The sequence below is a fragment of the Mycteria americana genome, chromosome 8 (assembly GCF_035582795.1).
Source record: "Mycteria americana isolate JAX WOST 10 ecotype Jacksonville Zoo and Gardens chromosome 8, USCA_MyAme_1.0, whole genome shotgun sequence".
NCBI lineage: Eukaryota > Metazoa > Chordata > Aves > Ciconiiformes > Ciconiidae > Mycteria > Mycteria americana.
In genome coordinates this window covers 1,181,020-1,198,353 of record NC_134372.1, presented here as the reverse complement: position 1 = coordinate 1,198,353, position 17,334 = coordinate 1,181,020, and the positions used below count along the sequence as shown (strand labels likewise).

Sequence of the window (17,334 nt, the reverse complement as noted above, 5' to 3'; positions counted from 1 at the left end):
GCGGGTTTGCTGTAACTTAGCTAACAGCAGGTTAAGTTTTAACAACGATGCTTTTTAAACACAAAAGCAAAGAATCAGCCTGCTTGGCAAGTCTTTGTCAAGAACAATTCAGGAGATAAGCATGCCGAATTAAACAGGAAAACTTAATGATTCGCTCTCCTTACCTGATGCCTAGAGGAGATTCTCCTTGGCCCCTCAGGTTACCTCCCTGTAACAGATGAGCCACTGTGTAATAGGCCATGTAGACAGTCGAGTCGGAGAGAGACTCTATCAGCCACTGCTCATCCCAAGGTAATCGGGTACCTAGAAGAGGTGGAAGCCAGGTATCAGATACAGTCAGCCCCATCCCTACCAACAAGCCTGACACTCAAGCATACATAAGCAGTTTATGACTTTCAGTGGAACACGTATACACACACACACATATATATGCAAGTACTCATGCTTATGCTTTTGAAAATCCTTTTTTTAAAAATTCAGCTTATGCATTTTAAAATGTTATTAAAGAGAAAATACTCGCTATTTTTGTAGTCAGCTTCTTAACACAACTGTCAAACAAATTTCAGCTCATGATCGTGTGCTGTGTATTATAATGCAGTTATAACAGTTGTCCCATGTCATAGGCTACACAAGATGAAGGCTAGTCAGAATTTAAGGAGGACACTCAAGAAATGGTATTAGTTCCTTCTTCTGAGGTCCCTTCCAAATCAATGGCCCAGGCAAAAAGCCACAGAGATGCTGCATAGAATCACTGTAGTAATGCAAAAATAAAATTACCCCTGGCCATATGCGTTTTCAAGGAAGTGTGCCTTCTCTGGGATGCTGGGTCAAGATGTAAGTTGGATAAATCTGTTCTACACTTACCTATACCATTTTGGATTCTAGATAGCTCTTAAGCCTTCCAAATGAAGTGATGAGTACCACCCTCGTGAGGCACTGAGTAAGAAAAGGAGTGTTTTGCCTACCTAAGCCATATGTCCTGGAGCATGCGTGCTCTTGTAGCCAACCTAAAGTAGCTTCAAAATTTCTCCTAGTCTCTTCACAAAACCTGTAAGAAATAAGCTATTACTAATTACTCCTCTCAGCCCTCCTTGACCACCACCAGCAGCAGCAAACGATCACTCCCCTTTATATCTGCTTTTGTAACTTACGTCTCTAGATGTTTCAAGCACTCTGATGCCTGTTTCTTCCAGTTCACTTCACCATAATCTAAATACCTACAGTCAGGAAAAGTTTATTGTAATAAAGCAATCCACAAATAGGATATAATTTGGCAGTATCTTTATAACTACAGCTTTACTTCACTTACCACTGGTCACAAAGGGCCACGACACATTCATCAGCAGACCTCGATATGACTTGTTTCTCAGGTTCCATATAAATCATGGCTTCATCCTAAGAGTTGAAAGGGCAATAAAAGCTTAGATTCAAGTACTTAGCAAAGTCTTGAAAATCCTCACATCTTACTAAAAAGCATCCTCTCGGTTCTAATGTGTTTTACAGCATTTATTGCATGGCTTTCATCACTGCACAGGCTCTCTGCCTCAGTATTCACTTCAAAATGAGGGCAACGCTTGACTATGTACTTCTCTGAGGTATCAGTTCCCACAATTTTGTAAAGAATGCCTCCATGCATGACAAAAAGAAGGACAGAAGCACAAAACATTACTCATTGACTATGCCCCTACTGATTAAAACAGCTACTCGAAAACCCTGGGGGACAGAGGGAGAGGGGAAGGTGAAGAAAAATAGAACTGTGAGCTTTAATACTACTTTCACAAACCACGTATTCTGATGCAGGATGAAGTGTTATATTATAATCTGAACATAACAATGCTGCAACAACAAGGGAATATTGACTAAATAACTGAAGCCTCTCCCACTTCCAGTCCTCATCAGGAAAATCTTACTAGAGAGATGACATGATCATTGTTCATTTACTACTCTTCCTTCTCTGCGTGACAAACCCCAGAAACGGGGTGTTTCATGTCACAGGTATCCTTTATGGGTAGGCTTGAAAAAGATCGACAATTCGGATCTTACACTTTCAGTATCTTCCCAACTATATCAAAGATTAAATCAGACCACCAAAATATTTCCTAGACAAGGTGATGGGATGAAGCAGGGAATAAGAGGTCTCTAATGAAGCTATTCATCCCACTTAGTCCAAGACCACAAGGTTCTTCTTTTAGCAGTATTTCATACTCTGTAGCAATCCAAAGCACCACTAAGAGGACTGCAGAACCAAAACAGAGAGGTTTCTTCAGCAGCTCGGCTACTGTGAAAAAGACAGTACAGGTAATTTAAAAGCAGCTGTGCACATACTACCACATACATTATCCACCATCATCTTCTGAATAAGCTTCTTGACATCTTGAACTTTTTGTCCTCTGAATCCATCCACCAACATTACCTGTAAAAGATCGGTCACAGGAGTTGATTTTTATTTTTTTTAAATTAACAAGAAATAGGTGCAATAGCTCTTTAGATCAACATAAAAAAAGTAGCAGTTACTGCAATCTTTGACATGCAAAAAATAGGAATGCAGGTTTTTTTTTTTCATTAAATAGACAGTCATCTTTACCCAAAACGAGTTTGTATACATGTCAGCACGCACATAGGCAATCGAACACAGCTAGTCAGAAATAAAAATTGTTGCCAGCTTACAAGAAAACAGCTGAGGAATACATCATAGTAAGCCATTACACAAATAAAGACAGGAGATAGAAAAAAACCCACACCACACACCAACACATTGCTCTCTTTGTATCAATATTCCAAATCAATACTTGTAACAAAATTGATCAACTCCCCAGAACATGATCACTTCCTAGGAAACCAGATGGTAAGTCTCAGTTTGCAGTCCTACGTTCCTCCATTCTCCTTCTTCAATTCTACATAACTCCTCCAACTGCAGAACCTGACTGCAGGAGAAGGCTAAATGAGAAGTGGTCTGGGAAAAAAGAAAAAAAATCTCCCTCTTTCTTGCATCTTTTTTTTTTAATTCTTTATCTTTACCCACTTTTTTCCTCCTAATCAAACTCAGCAAGAAAACACTTATCAAAATCTTTTATTACTTACTCCCTCATAAAACCCTTTCAGGTACACTCTCTCCTTGGCCTCAGCAAGTTTCTCTCTGTCGTTCTGACTCTGGATTTTGAGCTCATCACAGACTGATGGAGCACAAAGGTTGCCATAGCCTGGGATTTCAATGATGGGCACCTGAGAATTAACAAAACAGCGTCAGATATTCAGCTCAAATTATCTCAATGGCATGAAATCTACACAAAGATTTGTTTCCCGGATTTCACAAGCTGCACTAGAAGTGATGCTTTGAACAAAACAGAGACAAGTATATTTTGCTTGGTTTGCAGTCCCTAGGCTGACGTGGGAGTCTGAGCCAGAGATTATGAAGAGGAAAAAAGGCAGTCATTACTAGTTACCTGAAAGTGTTTGTGCTGCGTGATACCTTGGCCAAAAGCAATATTAACCAAAGAACCCTAATGGCAGCAGAAGCAGGTGCTAGGGCTATGTCAAACTTCTACTATATTGTGCTGCTCTGTGGGTAAATTTGCAGCATCTATTACTAATCAAGTTACATAGGACTTACAAAGTATTAGTGCAATTCCACTCATCAAATCAAATCCTGGCAGTCCGCAGCGTGACTCCTGATCTGCCCTCCGACAAGCAATAAACCAGTTTTATCTCCTGACACGACACCAGTACCAAGCTGTACCAGTACTGAAGCTAGCGTGTGGAAGCAAGCAAGGGTAATGCAGAATATTGGGATGGCTTTCCCTGTAACCTGTGTTTTCTAATGAAAACGGATCCAGCCGTGATCTGCATTAATAGTAATGGACTTTAGCTCTTTGCATAGAACAGATATAATAATAATCTGGCCTTTAAGGCTGTAAGTTTTAACCAACCAACAGGGTATCAGTATAATGATGCAATCCATTCTCCAAAATAGTAATTCCCACAAAAATGAATACTTTATCTCTGAAGTATAGCAAAGAATAACAAATCTTGGTTGCAACCCCTAACAGACCAAATATTACAACTATAGCAGAACATCAAAACTTTACTCTAAACTTTTCAGCTCTTTCAGCTGAGGAGGACTTTAAATAGAAATTCTAGAAAAAGCAGGCACTGTTCTTGGCACATTTCTCACCAGTGAGTACAAAGTAATGTGTACTGCAGATGGAAACGTTTGGGTGTACTTACCGGTTCAAAGGGCAGGACCATTTCATCTTTGATGCCGTACTTCACCCTCAAAGCCTTTGAAAGTTAGAAGAAAAAAAATGCAATATGGTTAGAAGAAAAATTTTCTAGATTTAAAGGGTTTTATCCATTCATAGGGTCTTTCTTGTACATAGTATTTTATTATAAAGCAAAGCCACTTCCCTGCCTTCTCACCATTTCTCACACCTGAGTTTAATGCTCGTCTCATTTCCAGGTGATTCTTCGTGAGAATTGTCTACATTTTTAAGACGGGAAAAAACCACTATCCCTCTACCCTGAAAACGAGTGGGACAAAAATTCAATAGCCAGGGATAGCTGCTTAAACACTGATGTACTCTTGAAGCTGTAATAGCAACAGCTACTTTAAGTCTCATTTGAAATTCATACAGAGATCAGTCTCATCTCTGGAAGTCATTTCCACAACAGGAATTTATTTTGATTTCGCTGGTACTCTTCTATACCTTAACATGCAGCAGAAGTTACACGATTCTCATCCAAAACTCTTCTTGAAGTCTGAGAATAAACAGCTGTCCCAGCCCAGCTGGTTTTAACTTCATTTATTTTTAACTACTTTCATTTCAAGTTAGACATAGCAAAACTCCAATTAAAGGGAGTTTCATTTTACTCACCAGGTATCCACTTTTGACCCTCCACAGTACGGAAAGGAAACAGAAACAGAAGCAATTCAGTTAACAGACTGACCTGTTTTTTTTTCAAATCTCTCAGGGCTGCAATGTCATCGGGAGAATCAGAGGGAACACTTGTTACCACTCCAGTTCCTTGACAAAGAAAGAGATACAACAGATAAAAAGATTAGTCAACACGTATTGGATGCACGGTGTGCATCAAACCGGCTTTGGCAAGACGCTGCTGTAGTTACCTTTATCTTCCTTGATCGTGAGCATGGGAAGAGCATATATAACTTTGTAGGAGGTGAGAGGTGCAGAAAGCGCAGCGCCAAGAATCTCCTATGCAGGACAAAGGAGTATCATTACAATAAATAGCACTTTGTCAGCCTAGCCGAGTAAGCTCTCCTGGCTGATATTCTTTAAATTTGCTGGCATTCCTCACATATTACAAACAAATTTAAATATATATATATATTTAGACAAGGAGGAAGTACATCTGAAAAGCATGTGTGTACCATTTGAGACAGCATATGGACTATTTACTGGTAGAAAAGTCAAATACCAGATAATATAGACAAAGTAATTCAGACAAAGCAAAACTACTGAAAGTGTAGAGTTGGAAAAATATAGTAAGCAGGAGAAAAGTTTGCCTCCAAATATCTGAAGCACATCAGCATCAAGACAGGAATGAATTGGGAAGCCGGTGTCAAAAGCCAGATTAAACAAAAGCAGGAAAAGCATATTTTCAAGACCATTTATGCACTGGCAGAAGGTAGTCTAGATGTTGCAGTTGTCTTTACCTCTCTAATTTGCTTGAATTCACATCATGTCTACTAACAAAGAAACAAAAAATGTATTTTCTACTTCATCCTTCAAAGCAGGATCAAGAAAGACGGTGACAAGTTTTGGTGAACAGAGATCAAGTGATGTAAACAGCACGAAGGTACTTTGTATTAGGATGAACAAACGCCACTAACTACACTTACTGAAAGCACAGAAGTTAAGGATAGTAAATCTCAAAACCACTAACATTCAACTACTAAGCTAAGAAAGCTTCATTCACAAAGATGTACTGGCAATTTCAGCATCAACAAAAAGCCTTTTTCACATAACCCTTTCTAGCTATTACTTTTTTCCATCCCTTTCCATTCCTCCTAGAGAAGTCATCACTCTTCCCAGCGTGCAGAAAAGCGTTGCTTCCATTCGCCACGTAATGCTAAGGCAATAGTAATGCATTTGTTCACAGGTAAGTGCATCAGGTTAATCTCCCAGAAGTAGTTGTAGCTCGGCTGCCAAGGAAGCTGTCTTCTGCTTGCCTTTTTAGTCGCTAAACACTCCTATTTTTTATTTTTTTTAATAGTTCCTATATTTTCTTTGTAAGTAGAATCCTGCCATCACCTTTGTAAGTATAAGCTTCACAGGAACAGATAAGCCTGCCCAGCAAGCTGCAAGATGCTTACTTCTCCCATCAGCTCCTTGACAACAGGTACGACTCCATTATCTTTTGTAAAGCCCTGGTAGGACATGTTCCTGGCAGCTCTTTGGGTACAGATAAAAATATCCCCATTCACAGTTTCAAAGCCGATGTACTTCATATCTGGGCGAACCCAGCAGTTAGTCTGTCCAAACATAGTCTCTGGTCTGAGCGTAGCAGCCACCAAGAAGATATTTTTTCCTCTTAAGCCACTGGGGGGAAAAAAGTATTTTATAAGTCACCAAAATAAAAACATTCAGGGCAACACAGAACATGCTTTTAAGCTAATATGAACTTTTAAGTAACATTTCCTAAGTGATGAAAGCGGGTCATTAAGTTCTTTGTGGGTTCATTTTTTTTTTTTTAAACTCAATTTGAGTTTCACACAGACTAGTGAATATAGCAGCTCCAAACAGAGACCAAGTCTTTGAAGTGACAGAAATAACAGGGTGAAATTATATTCTGCATTAGGCAAAACAGACTGTCTAATTTAATGGTCGCTTCTGGCCATAACATAGAACCTATTTGCCATTACGAATTCAAGACCTACCTTAACTTTACAGGATAAGGATCTAACACCTTCATTTTTATTAGCGTGTATTCTTGAGGCCCGACACCCTACAATTCACATAATGCAGCAATCAATATAGGACATTGACTCAAGCAGTAAAGGAAATAAATCCTATTCTGTAGTAACCTAACCTAAATACTATTGAAGAAAGCATCGGTACCTTAAATGTAAATCATATTTCAATTGATACAAATGGCTGTTTACTAAAATGCAGACTGGAGGGAGAGGTTATACTTTATTCCTACGTCCAAAAATGTACTCATCACAGCTACTATCTCAGCAACATGTAAGTCAGTACCAGCTTATTTGTTTTGTTTCAACAGATAATGATATGATGTAGCGATGCTGCTGGCACAAATTGCCACGTAATCACAGGAAACAGCTACAATGGAAAATACTATCCATAGGTCAAGACAAATATTCTCAAGAGGAGTTCATTCAGTTTTCACATGTACTGACAGCTGAGAACCCATAACTCTGTATGTACAAAATACATTTTGCTCCAAGATACAATTTATTTTTCCATTCAGTATTTAAGATCATAAGCAATGCATAAAAATGTCAATTAAAAATATTACCTCTCCCGTTTGCCTGTCATGATCCATACAAGGCTGTCCATCTTTTGGAGAATAAATTGTATATCTAGAAAAAGGTATATTTTCATTTAGTAGCAAATACGATAATGCGTAGACCGGGGATGGGGGGGGGATCTTTATGAAAGAGAGACCTCTTAATGGTATTTTCAAATTTTGTGTCAATCTGTTTCCACCGATGTCAAGGTTCAGTTTTTGCAAGAGCTTTCAGTATGGGCCCTATTTTGCTTTGCGTTGGTATCCATGGAAAAACTAACCCAGGAACACAATCTCACACGCTTTGCTAGCACAGTAAGTACACTACTGTGTCTAGTAGAGCATTTGAAGTGAAAGGATTTTAATGTGAGTTATAAGCACGTTCTAGAGACATCTCATAGGGTTCCATCTTTAGTAAAGCTGAGCTTATTGATATGCACAATAAACTCAGAGTTGAGAGGCAGGCTTACCGTTTCCCAAACTTAATCTTATTTCTTTCCTTTAATGTAAGAAATTGCCATCGTACAAAGGAATCATAATAAGGATTAACATCTGTAGTAATGAAAGAACGCCTCCAATCCACCTGAAAATGCATAAAAGTCTCTGGTAAGCAAATACAATAAAGAAATTCAAGGAACCTCACAATAGCAAAAGCTTTATTTTAAAAATAAAAAGAAGTTTCTCTCCAAAAAGATAATGCAAACACATATCACACAAAGGGCACATGCTTAAAAACATAACTACGCAGCCTGTACGTGCATGGTCTTTCAGAGCTGAGATGTCAGACTCAAGGCCCTGCCTGCTGACTGTGAATTCTAGAGATTTTGTAGCAGTTTTAACCAATCGCTCCAGCTACGTTTCAGCACTACCTTGTTTCATAATATCTACATGTCTTTATTTTTAAAAATCTGTTGTCAGCAGGACAAGTATGTTTACTTAACATCACATCATTACTCTTCCTAAACCTACTGTCAATACTGACTACAGAACAGTTATCTAATACGGAAGCAAGAAGTGAGAGTCTTAATTCCTTTATTCGATTCTTGTTTCCAGTTGTGATCATTGCATAGGGTATAAGCTCTATTTAAGAAAGCACTTAATTATCACCCAAGACTATTAAAAGGTTAAACAAATAATTCCAAAAATACCAGAAACATTTCTAGACTAATGATAGTGTTATGCAGAAAACCTTCTCAAAGCAGAAGCAGCATATTCATAACCATAATGACAATACAAGTATGGCTGCTCGCATAACTGCATTTTAGATTTCATACAGTTACCTTCAATCCCATGCTTTTCAGATCCTGGACAGCAAGGGGAGGGAAATAATCCAGCCAATGCTCAGCTTCAGAAAAACTGACTACTTCTTCATCAGAAAGACCCAAAGACTTCATGATTCCCCACTGGTATTTGGAAGAGCCAGTCTTGGCAGCAGCCTTACTCTGAAAGGACAATTGCGATTAGGAAAAAGTGCACGTTCTTGTATTCACAATAGCTTTCCGTGCTTGAGAGCACTCTTCTCTATTAATGTTATGGTTTCTATTCTATTTCCAGATATACAACTTAATACAAATATTCTCGCATCCTTTCTCTAGCATTGAAGATTAATGACTAGAGTTCCTGATCTACACTATTTCCTACCTTCTATTCAACCGTACATACATTAAGCCCCCTCTTTTCAACTGTTACGTGCCTACACCTATCTGACACAGCTGCAGAAAGGGTGTGCCATGACAAACTGGCAAGAAATGACCAGTTCACCGAGGCCCTGCTCAAACAAACGGGTGTTTTTACCATTAAAAGGTGGAACAGTCCTGCACTATATCCTTGTATCAAAAACCTTCTCTGCTGGTCCTTTGCTCATATTACTTTTTCCAGCTATTGTCCTCCGAGTATCTTATGTCTCTATGCAAGAGCAACTTACTACCTGCAAGAGTAGACAAGATCACATCTTCTGTTGATGTAGAGCAGACAGAATCCTCAATCTAATGCTTCCAGTGTGACAACCTCTTTAGCATACATAAAAAATACACGTAAGAACATCTCTAACTTTTTCCTAGACTTGATTCTTTCCCTTGCTTTGTGATACTCCCAAAATCATAAATCTCATTTAAATACCTGATAAGCCAAAATAGTTTGGATGATTTTACGTAGCATATTGTGCTGGTTTTGGCTGGTATAGAGTTAATTTTCTTTATAGTAGCTACTATGGGGCTATGTTTTGGATTTGTGCTGAAAACAGCATTGGTACTACACTGATGTTTAGTTGTTGCTAAGTGATGTTTGCACTACTCAAGGACTTTTCAGCTTCCCCTGCTCTGCCGGGTGCAGAAGAAGCTGGGAGGGGACACAGCCAGGACAGTTGATCCCAACTGCCCAAAGGGCTATTCCATACCATACAGCATCATGCTCAGTATATAAAGCTGGGGAAGAAGAAGGAAGGGGGGACGTTCGGAGCGATGGCGTTTGTCTTCCCAAGTCACTGTACGCGTGATGGAGCCCTGCTGTCCTGGAGATGGCTGAGCACCTGCCTGCCCACGGCAAGGAAGGAATGAATTCCTTGCTTTGCTTTGCTTACGTGCGTGGCTTTTGCTTTCCCTATTAAACTGTCTTTATCTCAACCCTCGAGTTTTCTTACTTTTGCTCTTCTGATTCTCTCCCCCATCCCACTGGGGGGGAGTGAGCGAGTGGCTGGGGGGGCTGAGCTGCCGACTGGGGCTAAACCACAACACGGATCTAGCCAGAATAGGCTAGATACCAACTTACAAGAGAATAATAATCAGAATAGTCGGTACATATATCCCCTACTGCTGAGAAAGCTGGGTTATTTCCTACAACTTATTTGTGAATGCTTTGTGCAAGGGTGGAACCACCCCCCCACCACCAGAGTATTACTCTGGATGATCTCATTTTTCTCAGGAAACTATTAAGGGGTGCACCAGCCCGCCATTAAGATTCCACGCATTAAAATGGTGTTTCTGGAATCATACAGTTGATGCATTTTTTTCAAGTCTACCGCAGAAGTACCCAGCTAACTTGGAAAAAACAATCTTAAATATTTGTATCACAGGTTTCTCTGAGGAGTGTGAAAGAGGAAAAACCCATAACGCATACTTTGAAGCTTTGAGAGCACGGCTACCAATCCACAAAGTCTTTGTTTAAAGTTTACCTTTTTGCCTTTTGCTTTGTCTTTGATGATAATTTCTTCTTCTTTTTTAGCAGAATTTTCTTCCTCCTCTTCCTCTTCATCAGGAAATTCAGGTGGGCAGCCATATAATTCCATTTCTCTTTTTAACTTATCTGCACAAGCCTAAATAGAGTTATTGGTAGTCTGTCAGCACTTTTCTGTGGCAATTGCTTCAATCACAGCTAAGGAGTGCTTTTTACTGGTAACACTTTGCATTCCACTGCAACGCTTTAAACTTTTTCTAGACATTGCATTAACTCCTAGGAGACCTTGCAACTTCAAGAATGCCTGCCACGGCAGGAAGAGCTTTACAGTGAGGATGTTCTTGCAAATGAAATAATACAACAGATAAACTTAATTTTAAAGCATTTTATTTTTCTAGAAAGTGACAACGTATAGATCAAGCACAACACATCTTTACTGTAGATTCAGGTTCCAAATCACACTATCTTGATGAATTTTTGAATAAATTAACATGATATTCTGGATGGACAGTAAGCAATACTCTAAGTAGTCTTAAGTACAAAAAACACTAGAAAATGCCCTCAGTAACTCAAACCACCTTACCTTTATAGGCATCCCAGTGCAGTGCAGGCCAAATGGAAACAAGCAGTTCTTTCCCTTTAGCCTCTGATACCCAACTGCAAACTATATAAAGTGGAAAAATGAAAAGATGAAACAAGAATAGCATAAGGCTAAATTAGCACGCTTCTCAAAAAATAAGTGCAATTCCTTCTTTAATAGGAAACTACTAAAAGATAGACAAACGCGGTCAACAGCATCTAGGAAGCTAACTAGAGGAAAAGAAGGTGAAACTACATTTTGTTATCAGGTCTGTCACTGCCTGGCTGCATAAGTACAAGCTTTCCTAATTTTCAGGGGGCTGTTTTTGACTAGAGAAGAATGGGAGCAAAGAAGAGATCCATTTTGTGGAATCCTATCCACTAGTACCTAAAACCTGTTAACACACAGGTAATGGAGCACAAGATTCACAAACGAGAGACAGTAAGACTTCTTGTGAAGTTTGCACCATTCAGCAGCTAGACAAGTGGTAAGCAGCAGCACTTCCTAAAAATCTCGGCAATTCTGAAAGAATGAAGAGAGGAAACACCTGTAGTCTAGTCTCCTATAATTAAAAAAGCCACCAGTGGCAGTTCTCTTCAATCAGCAATATTTCCACTGAAAATATGGGAAAAAAGGAAAGTCTGAATAAGTCATTATTGAATCTTAACGTAATTAAATTCTGAGCTTACAGAATGCCTTGTTACTACAACGTTAGCATTTGTTCTAGAGTAGTATTGAAAGGTATTAGCAAAGGAAAATTTTTACCTCACATTTAGATAAAGAGAACGTGTGTCCCAGGTGAAGGCGGCCGTTCATGTAGGGATAAGGAAATGTAACAAAGTACTTTCCTTTGCTGAGAAGAAATTCAAAGAATTAAAACATGTAATTAGTTTTTTAAATGGCCATCAGAAGGTGCACAAGTGAAACAGTTAACTGATATGTTCAGCTCTTATCAGCCCATAGTGACATTAAAATATTTTCCCTGCCAGTAACATGTCTTTGATTTTAAAGAACTGATATACTAACAGGTTTTATCATCTTTAAAAAAAAAGGCAAAAGAAAAAACCTACATAGGACTGACATCACAGAGAAACTTTGAAACAGATATAACATCTTCCCAAAGGTAACAAGTTCTAATCCTGCTTCTGTAAATTAATTCCTGCAAAGGCTTGAAGTCATTTATTTAATCTCCCATTGTCCAAGTTCAGGTTTTCTAGTGGCATGCTGTAAATTATTACTCATTTCACAGAGATATATTGTTGCACTGTGTTTTGAATGTATATTATACTGTTGTAACCTGACCTCTCAAAGCAACTAAGATAACTTCTAGATCTTGAGGACATTGTAAATGTCTGCCTGCACCTTTGCGCTCTACCCCTACTTCCTGCCTTGTCTTTACCCTTTATACATCAGCAGTAGTGTCTGAACATGCGTAAATAAAGGCCAAGTCATCTGTTTGCTTGCAATATACTACAATTTAAGAAGTTGCCACCTGTTACACCACTTTAGTTATTATCGTGGTTTAGTTTGACTTTCTCACATAACAAATAACTAACCTCATACTGCTGAGATCACTGCTTTTTCACTGAGACCTACCCAAAGAACTAATGCTGTTCCACAAGGAAGCCTCCCTCTACGCTGCAAAGAGCATCGATCCTATTGATCCGAGAGGAATTGTGCTCCCAAGCATGCTAAGCATTTCCAGAGGTTCTGTCTTAAACAAGATTCTCAGGGTTACTCTGGGGCAGAAGTAAAACCAAGAGTTAAACGGTCTTCCTTAATCCCGCAGTACGCTCCCTTCGCCCACGAAACACGCTTCCTCCCCGCAGCCCTGCTCCATCCCCTGCTGGGGCGGTCAGGAACGCAGCTCACTGCGGGCTGCCACCCTCTCGGACCGAGCGAGCAGCGGCCGGGCAGCTCCGCAGCCGTGCCCCCCACCAGGCCACTCGGGCAGCACCGCGCCCACCGGACAGGGAAGGGGATGGGGCATAACATCAGAGCTCGGCAGCTGCTCAGGCACCGCACAGACTGCATCTGCCACGTGGAAAGCGAGCAGGGTCCAAACCAGCGCTGCACGCACCTGCTATTTCAGAAGAACCACCTTCAGAAAGCTGAGAAGAGTTACGAAACCAACCAGGTGGGAGAAGACTTAAGCAAAGAAAAAAGCACCTTCTACAATCAACAGAGAGCGGCTCAGGAATATTTTACCACAAGACCAGAAAGCCATTATCGAAGCAAAACGTTATTGACCAAAACCAGCAGAGGTTAAAAGTAGAACGCTCTATAAAAAAGAAATTCCTTAACTAACAAATAAGAAAAACATGGTAAAATTCACTGCAGTTCAAGTGAATTAGAAGTGGTACAGCCCAAAAAGGAAAGGAAAAGCCCAGATAAACCTCAGTACAAATTCATGCACAGGGATGATGTCAACAAGTGGGGTTTTCTTTTATTTTAACAACATAAGAGAACAAAGGTAAGCCTACCAATGGCATTATTACATGGCAACAGCAGAAAACAAGAGACGGTTCAGACACAGTCCCTCTAGAAACACAATGAAATTACATCAGCAGAGGAAGCTTCAAGCGAAGAAGCAGAAATACCACAAATGCAATGACCGCAACTGAAGTTAGAGAACTTCATAGTTAATAAAAAACTTTAGATAATAAAAAGAAAATAAATCAGGAACATTGTTAGCCATTAAAACAACCCGAGAAGATCTGTGGTGGAATTCCATTCTTTTTAAATAAGGCTTAGATTTTTTTCCTAGGTAATCTCCTCTAGTTCAAACAGGAATTATATCACAGAATTTATTAAGTCTGAGTTTTGGAAGAGGCCAGCCACATTGTAAGTCATCTCTCCTGGCACATTTTCTTTGAATAACTGTGATCTTTAATAATGATGCAGATATTCCTGTTATCATTTCCTAGGATTGAGTTTTGCCTGAACACCAACAGATCTGTTAGAGCAGTTCCATCCACATCATAGCAGAGCTTTACTAGCCCAAGACAAGAAAAAACATTGTAAGTAAAGCCTTTTCCTGGCACGGGACGAAATCCCACTGTGACTATATAAGCACTGACCACAGAAACGTTCTGCCAGCATCACCTCTCTCTCATCTAGGGTAGCTTTTAGTAGTATCAGCTATTTTATAAAAATAGATAGACGTTTAAGACAAAACCCTGAAATAAATACATGGCATTTTAACTAGAAGTGTAAGAACATTAGTTTAACAAAGCAGCTTTTTCTCTATTTATAAGGTGGTCACATGTTACCATAATGAACACTGAAATTTCACAGCAAATTGCTCCATGTTGTAAAACTGACCTACTACTTTCATTTTCAGTCGGAAACTAAGTACTAATTACAGCCTTACATTTCAACCTGTAAGAGTGAATACTTGAAGCACAGACTGCATTTCTTTTAAGTAAAAAGAGTTCTACTGTGAGCAACACACCCCCACGCAACAGGTTTTATTACACCTCCTAATTTAGCATTCAAATCTTCTGACCCACTTGGGTCCTTCACTCTTTGCTCAGTCCTGGGACTAATTTTGCTGGAGGTGCAGATCACAAGAAAAGTACAAACCGCAGCTCTACGACTAACAAGGTAGTGGGACAAACCTCTGCAATATAGTTCCTGTACAAAAAGAAATCACAGCAGCTCATCTGAGGAACAGCAACGACCACACGCCTGGCCTTCATCCGCTTCTACGCAAAGTAAAACAGGTTGGCCTACGCCAGGACCCAAGATACTTGTTTAACAATTGTCTTTTCTCAGCGAAGCAGAGCACGTACGTGCCTTCCTTCAGATAAAGGAGTGGTCCTTTCTAACTGGGAGACTAAAAGTCCCTCGCTAGCAAGGGCTCAGGCATCACATTGAGAAGCATCCTCTGTGTCAAAAAGTAGAAGACACCAAAGAGAAGCCCTTTTTAAAATCTCAGAGGGTACTGATACTACCAAGGAACGAGAAGGCTTTTTTCATCCTACTGGAACTTGGCCAACACACGGACACCACTGCTTCATGTTGCCAGCTATAGAAATGCCAACTTAATGCATAAGTAAGTACCTCCAGATCCTCCAAGAACACTAGTCATTCAAAAGAGTCATTCACATTTTCCCCCCCTGTGTTTTGAAGAAAAAAAGTTCCCTTGAAAAGACATTTCAAGCAGTTAAAACCTGCAAAAAAATGTAATTATACCTCTTTTGGTTCTGCCTATCCGAAGCATCAATCTCAAAGACTCGCTCATCATCCCACTTTTGCTGGATCTCTTTTTCAATTTTCTTCAGGAAATCAACTTTTGCTGTCCCCTTACGTTCCTGTTAAACAGAAAGAGGAAGAAAAGCCTGGCTGAATGGCTTAACAAATACAGAATTGTAATATATTATAGACCGCCCCTAAACTCCTTTCTTTACGGGCAAGCATTTCTCTGGACTCCATAACACTGCAGCATAATTTCACAACAGAGCATCATTAACGTGATCAACCATCGGTCTGCATCAGTCTGTACCCCTGAGATTCAGCCTTCTGAAATAAGATCTAAAATCTGTAAGGAAGGGGTTAACAACCTTTTTCCAAGGCAAAGGACTCTACAGCAGCCAATGTAACACACACACACACTAACAAACTGATCATCTTACCAACAACTAACAAACTCAGAGGTGTCTGAATCGAGGAGATCAGAGTGGATATAAATTGTAAGTGAAAAAAACCCATGGAATTCTGTTTTTGTTCCAGACTCTCCATAAACCCCATGTAATGTTTCTTCATCTTGCTATACGTTAAGTGGGAATAGTACTTCCTATGCCAGGAGAAAAGTCTGGCATACAAATCTACTCTAACTGTACCTCACAGAGTTCTTCAGGTAAAGTCCTATAAATGATTTTAAATTCCATCAGTGTTTAAACACTACCATCAAGCGTTAAATATTCCTTCTCTTTATTCTTTTATCGTACAACATATTGCAATTGTTAAAGGATAAGTGCGCTGTGGATACTGCAGCCATAGAGCCTGACATACACGAAGTTTGAGGGTTTGGGGTTTTTTCCCCCAAGATCAAGGCACTACTAAGACACCTGGGGCAGAAGTTGTGCCTACCTTTACTCGTATAAGCAAACACAAATCTGATTAACAATAAAAGTACTATAGCAAACCTCAAAATACCTTTAAAAGAAAAGCAAAGATATTATGGTAACTTAATGAAAGGTTCTAACTCATGCCAAAAAGTTTCATCACGAGTCTCTTATTCCCTGTGGTGCCGAATCACTCACCTCAGCGCGGCTCTACCATGTCACTCATTACCGTGTCACCTATAAACCACCCAACCAGCCGCGGAGAGCAGCTGGGGCTTCCAAAGCGTCTACCGGCCAGCCGGCCGAGCTTCCCGGAGCGCTGCCTGCCCACGCCGGCGGCTGACGGCGCTCGGGCCCGCCCGAGGGCGGCCGAAGCGGCTCCAGCCTTCCCCGCCGCCCCTCCGAGGGGAAGCCGGCCCCGGCACTGTTCTCCGACAGCTCCGCGCGCCGCCAAGCCGCGCGGTGACCGGCAGAGCCACGCCGGCACCGAGGGGAGCGCGGGGAGCCCGGCCGCCGGCCCCGGGGCGCGGCCGTACCCGCGAAGGGGCCGCGCCGCCCCGGGCGGACACCCCGCACGGGCCGGGCGGACGCTGCCGCGCACGCCCCGCCGCCCACCGCGGTCCCGGAGCAGGACCCCGCGGGCCGGGCCTGCGGCTCCCGCACGGCCACGCCGCGCAGAGCACGGACACCGGGGGCCGGGCCGGGCCGCGCCCGCACTCACCGCCATGCTGCCGGGCCGCCGCGCCTGACGGGAGACGGAGCGCCCCGCCCCGCCCCGCCGCTCGGGGCCGGGCCACAGCTCCCGCCGGCGGCCGGGCCGTACCAAGGCGGCGGGGCCGGGTGGGGCGCGGCGCGGCGGGGCAGGGCCGGGCCGTACCAAGGCGGCGGGCGGGGAGAAGTGGCGGCCCGGGCGGGGCGTGCCCGCAGCCTGCCGTAGCGCGAGGGCCGCCGGCCGCCACCTCCGGCTGTGGCAGCCGGGGCGGAGGGAGCGGGCTCGGGCCCGGCGGGGAGGCAGTGCGCCTGCCCGCC

At 41.6% G+C, this 17,334-nt stretch overlaps 1 protein-coding gene across 3 annotated transcripts in view; it reads right to left on the bottom strand.

Annotated features, from left to right (window-relative positions):
* Nucleotides 1–17,174, bottom strand: part of LARS1 (leucyl-tRNA synthetase 1) — a 34,304-nt gene extending 17,130 nt beyond the window's left edge. Inside the window, exons 1-20 of one of the 3 annotated variants that reach the window (XM_075510460.1) lie at nucleotides 17,027–17,174; nucleotides 15,434–15,552; nucleotides 12,833–12,975; nucleotides 12,002–12,089; nucleotides 11,240–11,320; nucleotides 10,655–10,795; nucleotides 8,766–8,927; nucleotides 7,956–8,068; nucleotides 7,495–7,558; nucleotides 6,896–6,963; nucleotides 6,332–6,557; nucleotides 5,123–5,210; nucleotides 4,945–5,021; nucleotides 4,225–4,278; nucleotides 3,082–3,222; nucleotides 2,336–2,413; nucleotides 1,310–1,395; nucleotides 1,152–1,217; nucleotides 966–1,048; nucleotides 165–303 (exon numbers count right to left, since the gene is read on the bottom strand). In XM_075510460.1, the coding sequence (XP_075366575.1) occupies nucleotides 165–303; nucleotides 966–1,048; nucleotides 1,152–1,217; nucleotides 1,310–1,395; nucleotides 2,336–2,413; nucleotides 3,082–3,222; nucleotides 4,225–4,278; nucleotides 4,945–5,021; nucleotides 5,123–5,210; nucleotides 6,332–6,557; nucleotides 6,896–6,963; nucleotides 7,495–7,558; nucleotides 7,956–8,068; nucleotides 8,766–8,927; nucleotides 10,655–10,795; nucleotides 11,240–11,320; nucleotides 12,002–12,052 (1,718 nt within the window). In that variant the 5' untranslated portion in view covers nucleotides 12,053–12,089; nucleotides 12,833–12,975; nucleotides 15,434–15,552; nucleotides 17,027–17,174. Of the gene's footprint in view, nucleotides 1–164; nucleotides 304–965; nucleotides 1,049–1,151; nucleotides 1,218–1,309; nucleotides 1,396–2,335; nucleotides 2,414–3,081; nucleotides 3,223–4,224; nucleotides 4,279–4,944; nucleotides 5,022–5,122; nucleotides 5,211–6,331; nucleotides 6,558–6,895; nucleotides 6,964–7,494; nucleotides 7,559–7,955; nucleotides 8,069–8,765; nucleotides 8,928–10,654; nucleotides 10,796–11,239; nucleotides 11,321–12,001; nucleotides 12,090–12,832; nucleotides 12,976–15,433; nucleotides 15,553–16,503; nucleotides 16,734–17,026 lie in introns of those variants that run through there. The other 2 variants (XM_075510458.1, XM_075510459.1) reach the window with 2 other exon arrangements.
* Between the last annotated feature and the right edge of the window lie 160 nt (nucleotides 17,175–17,334).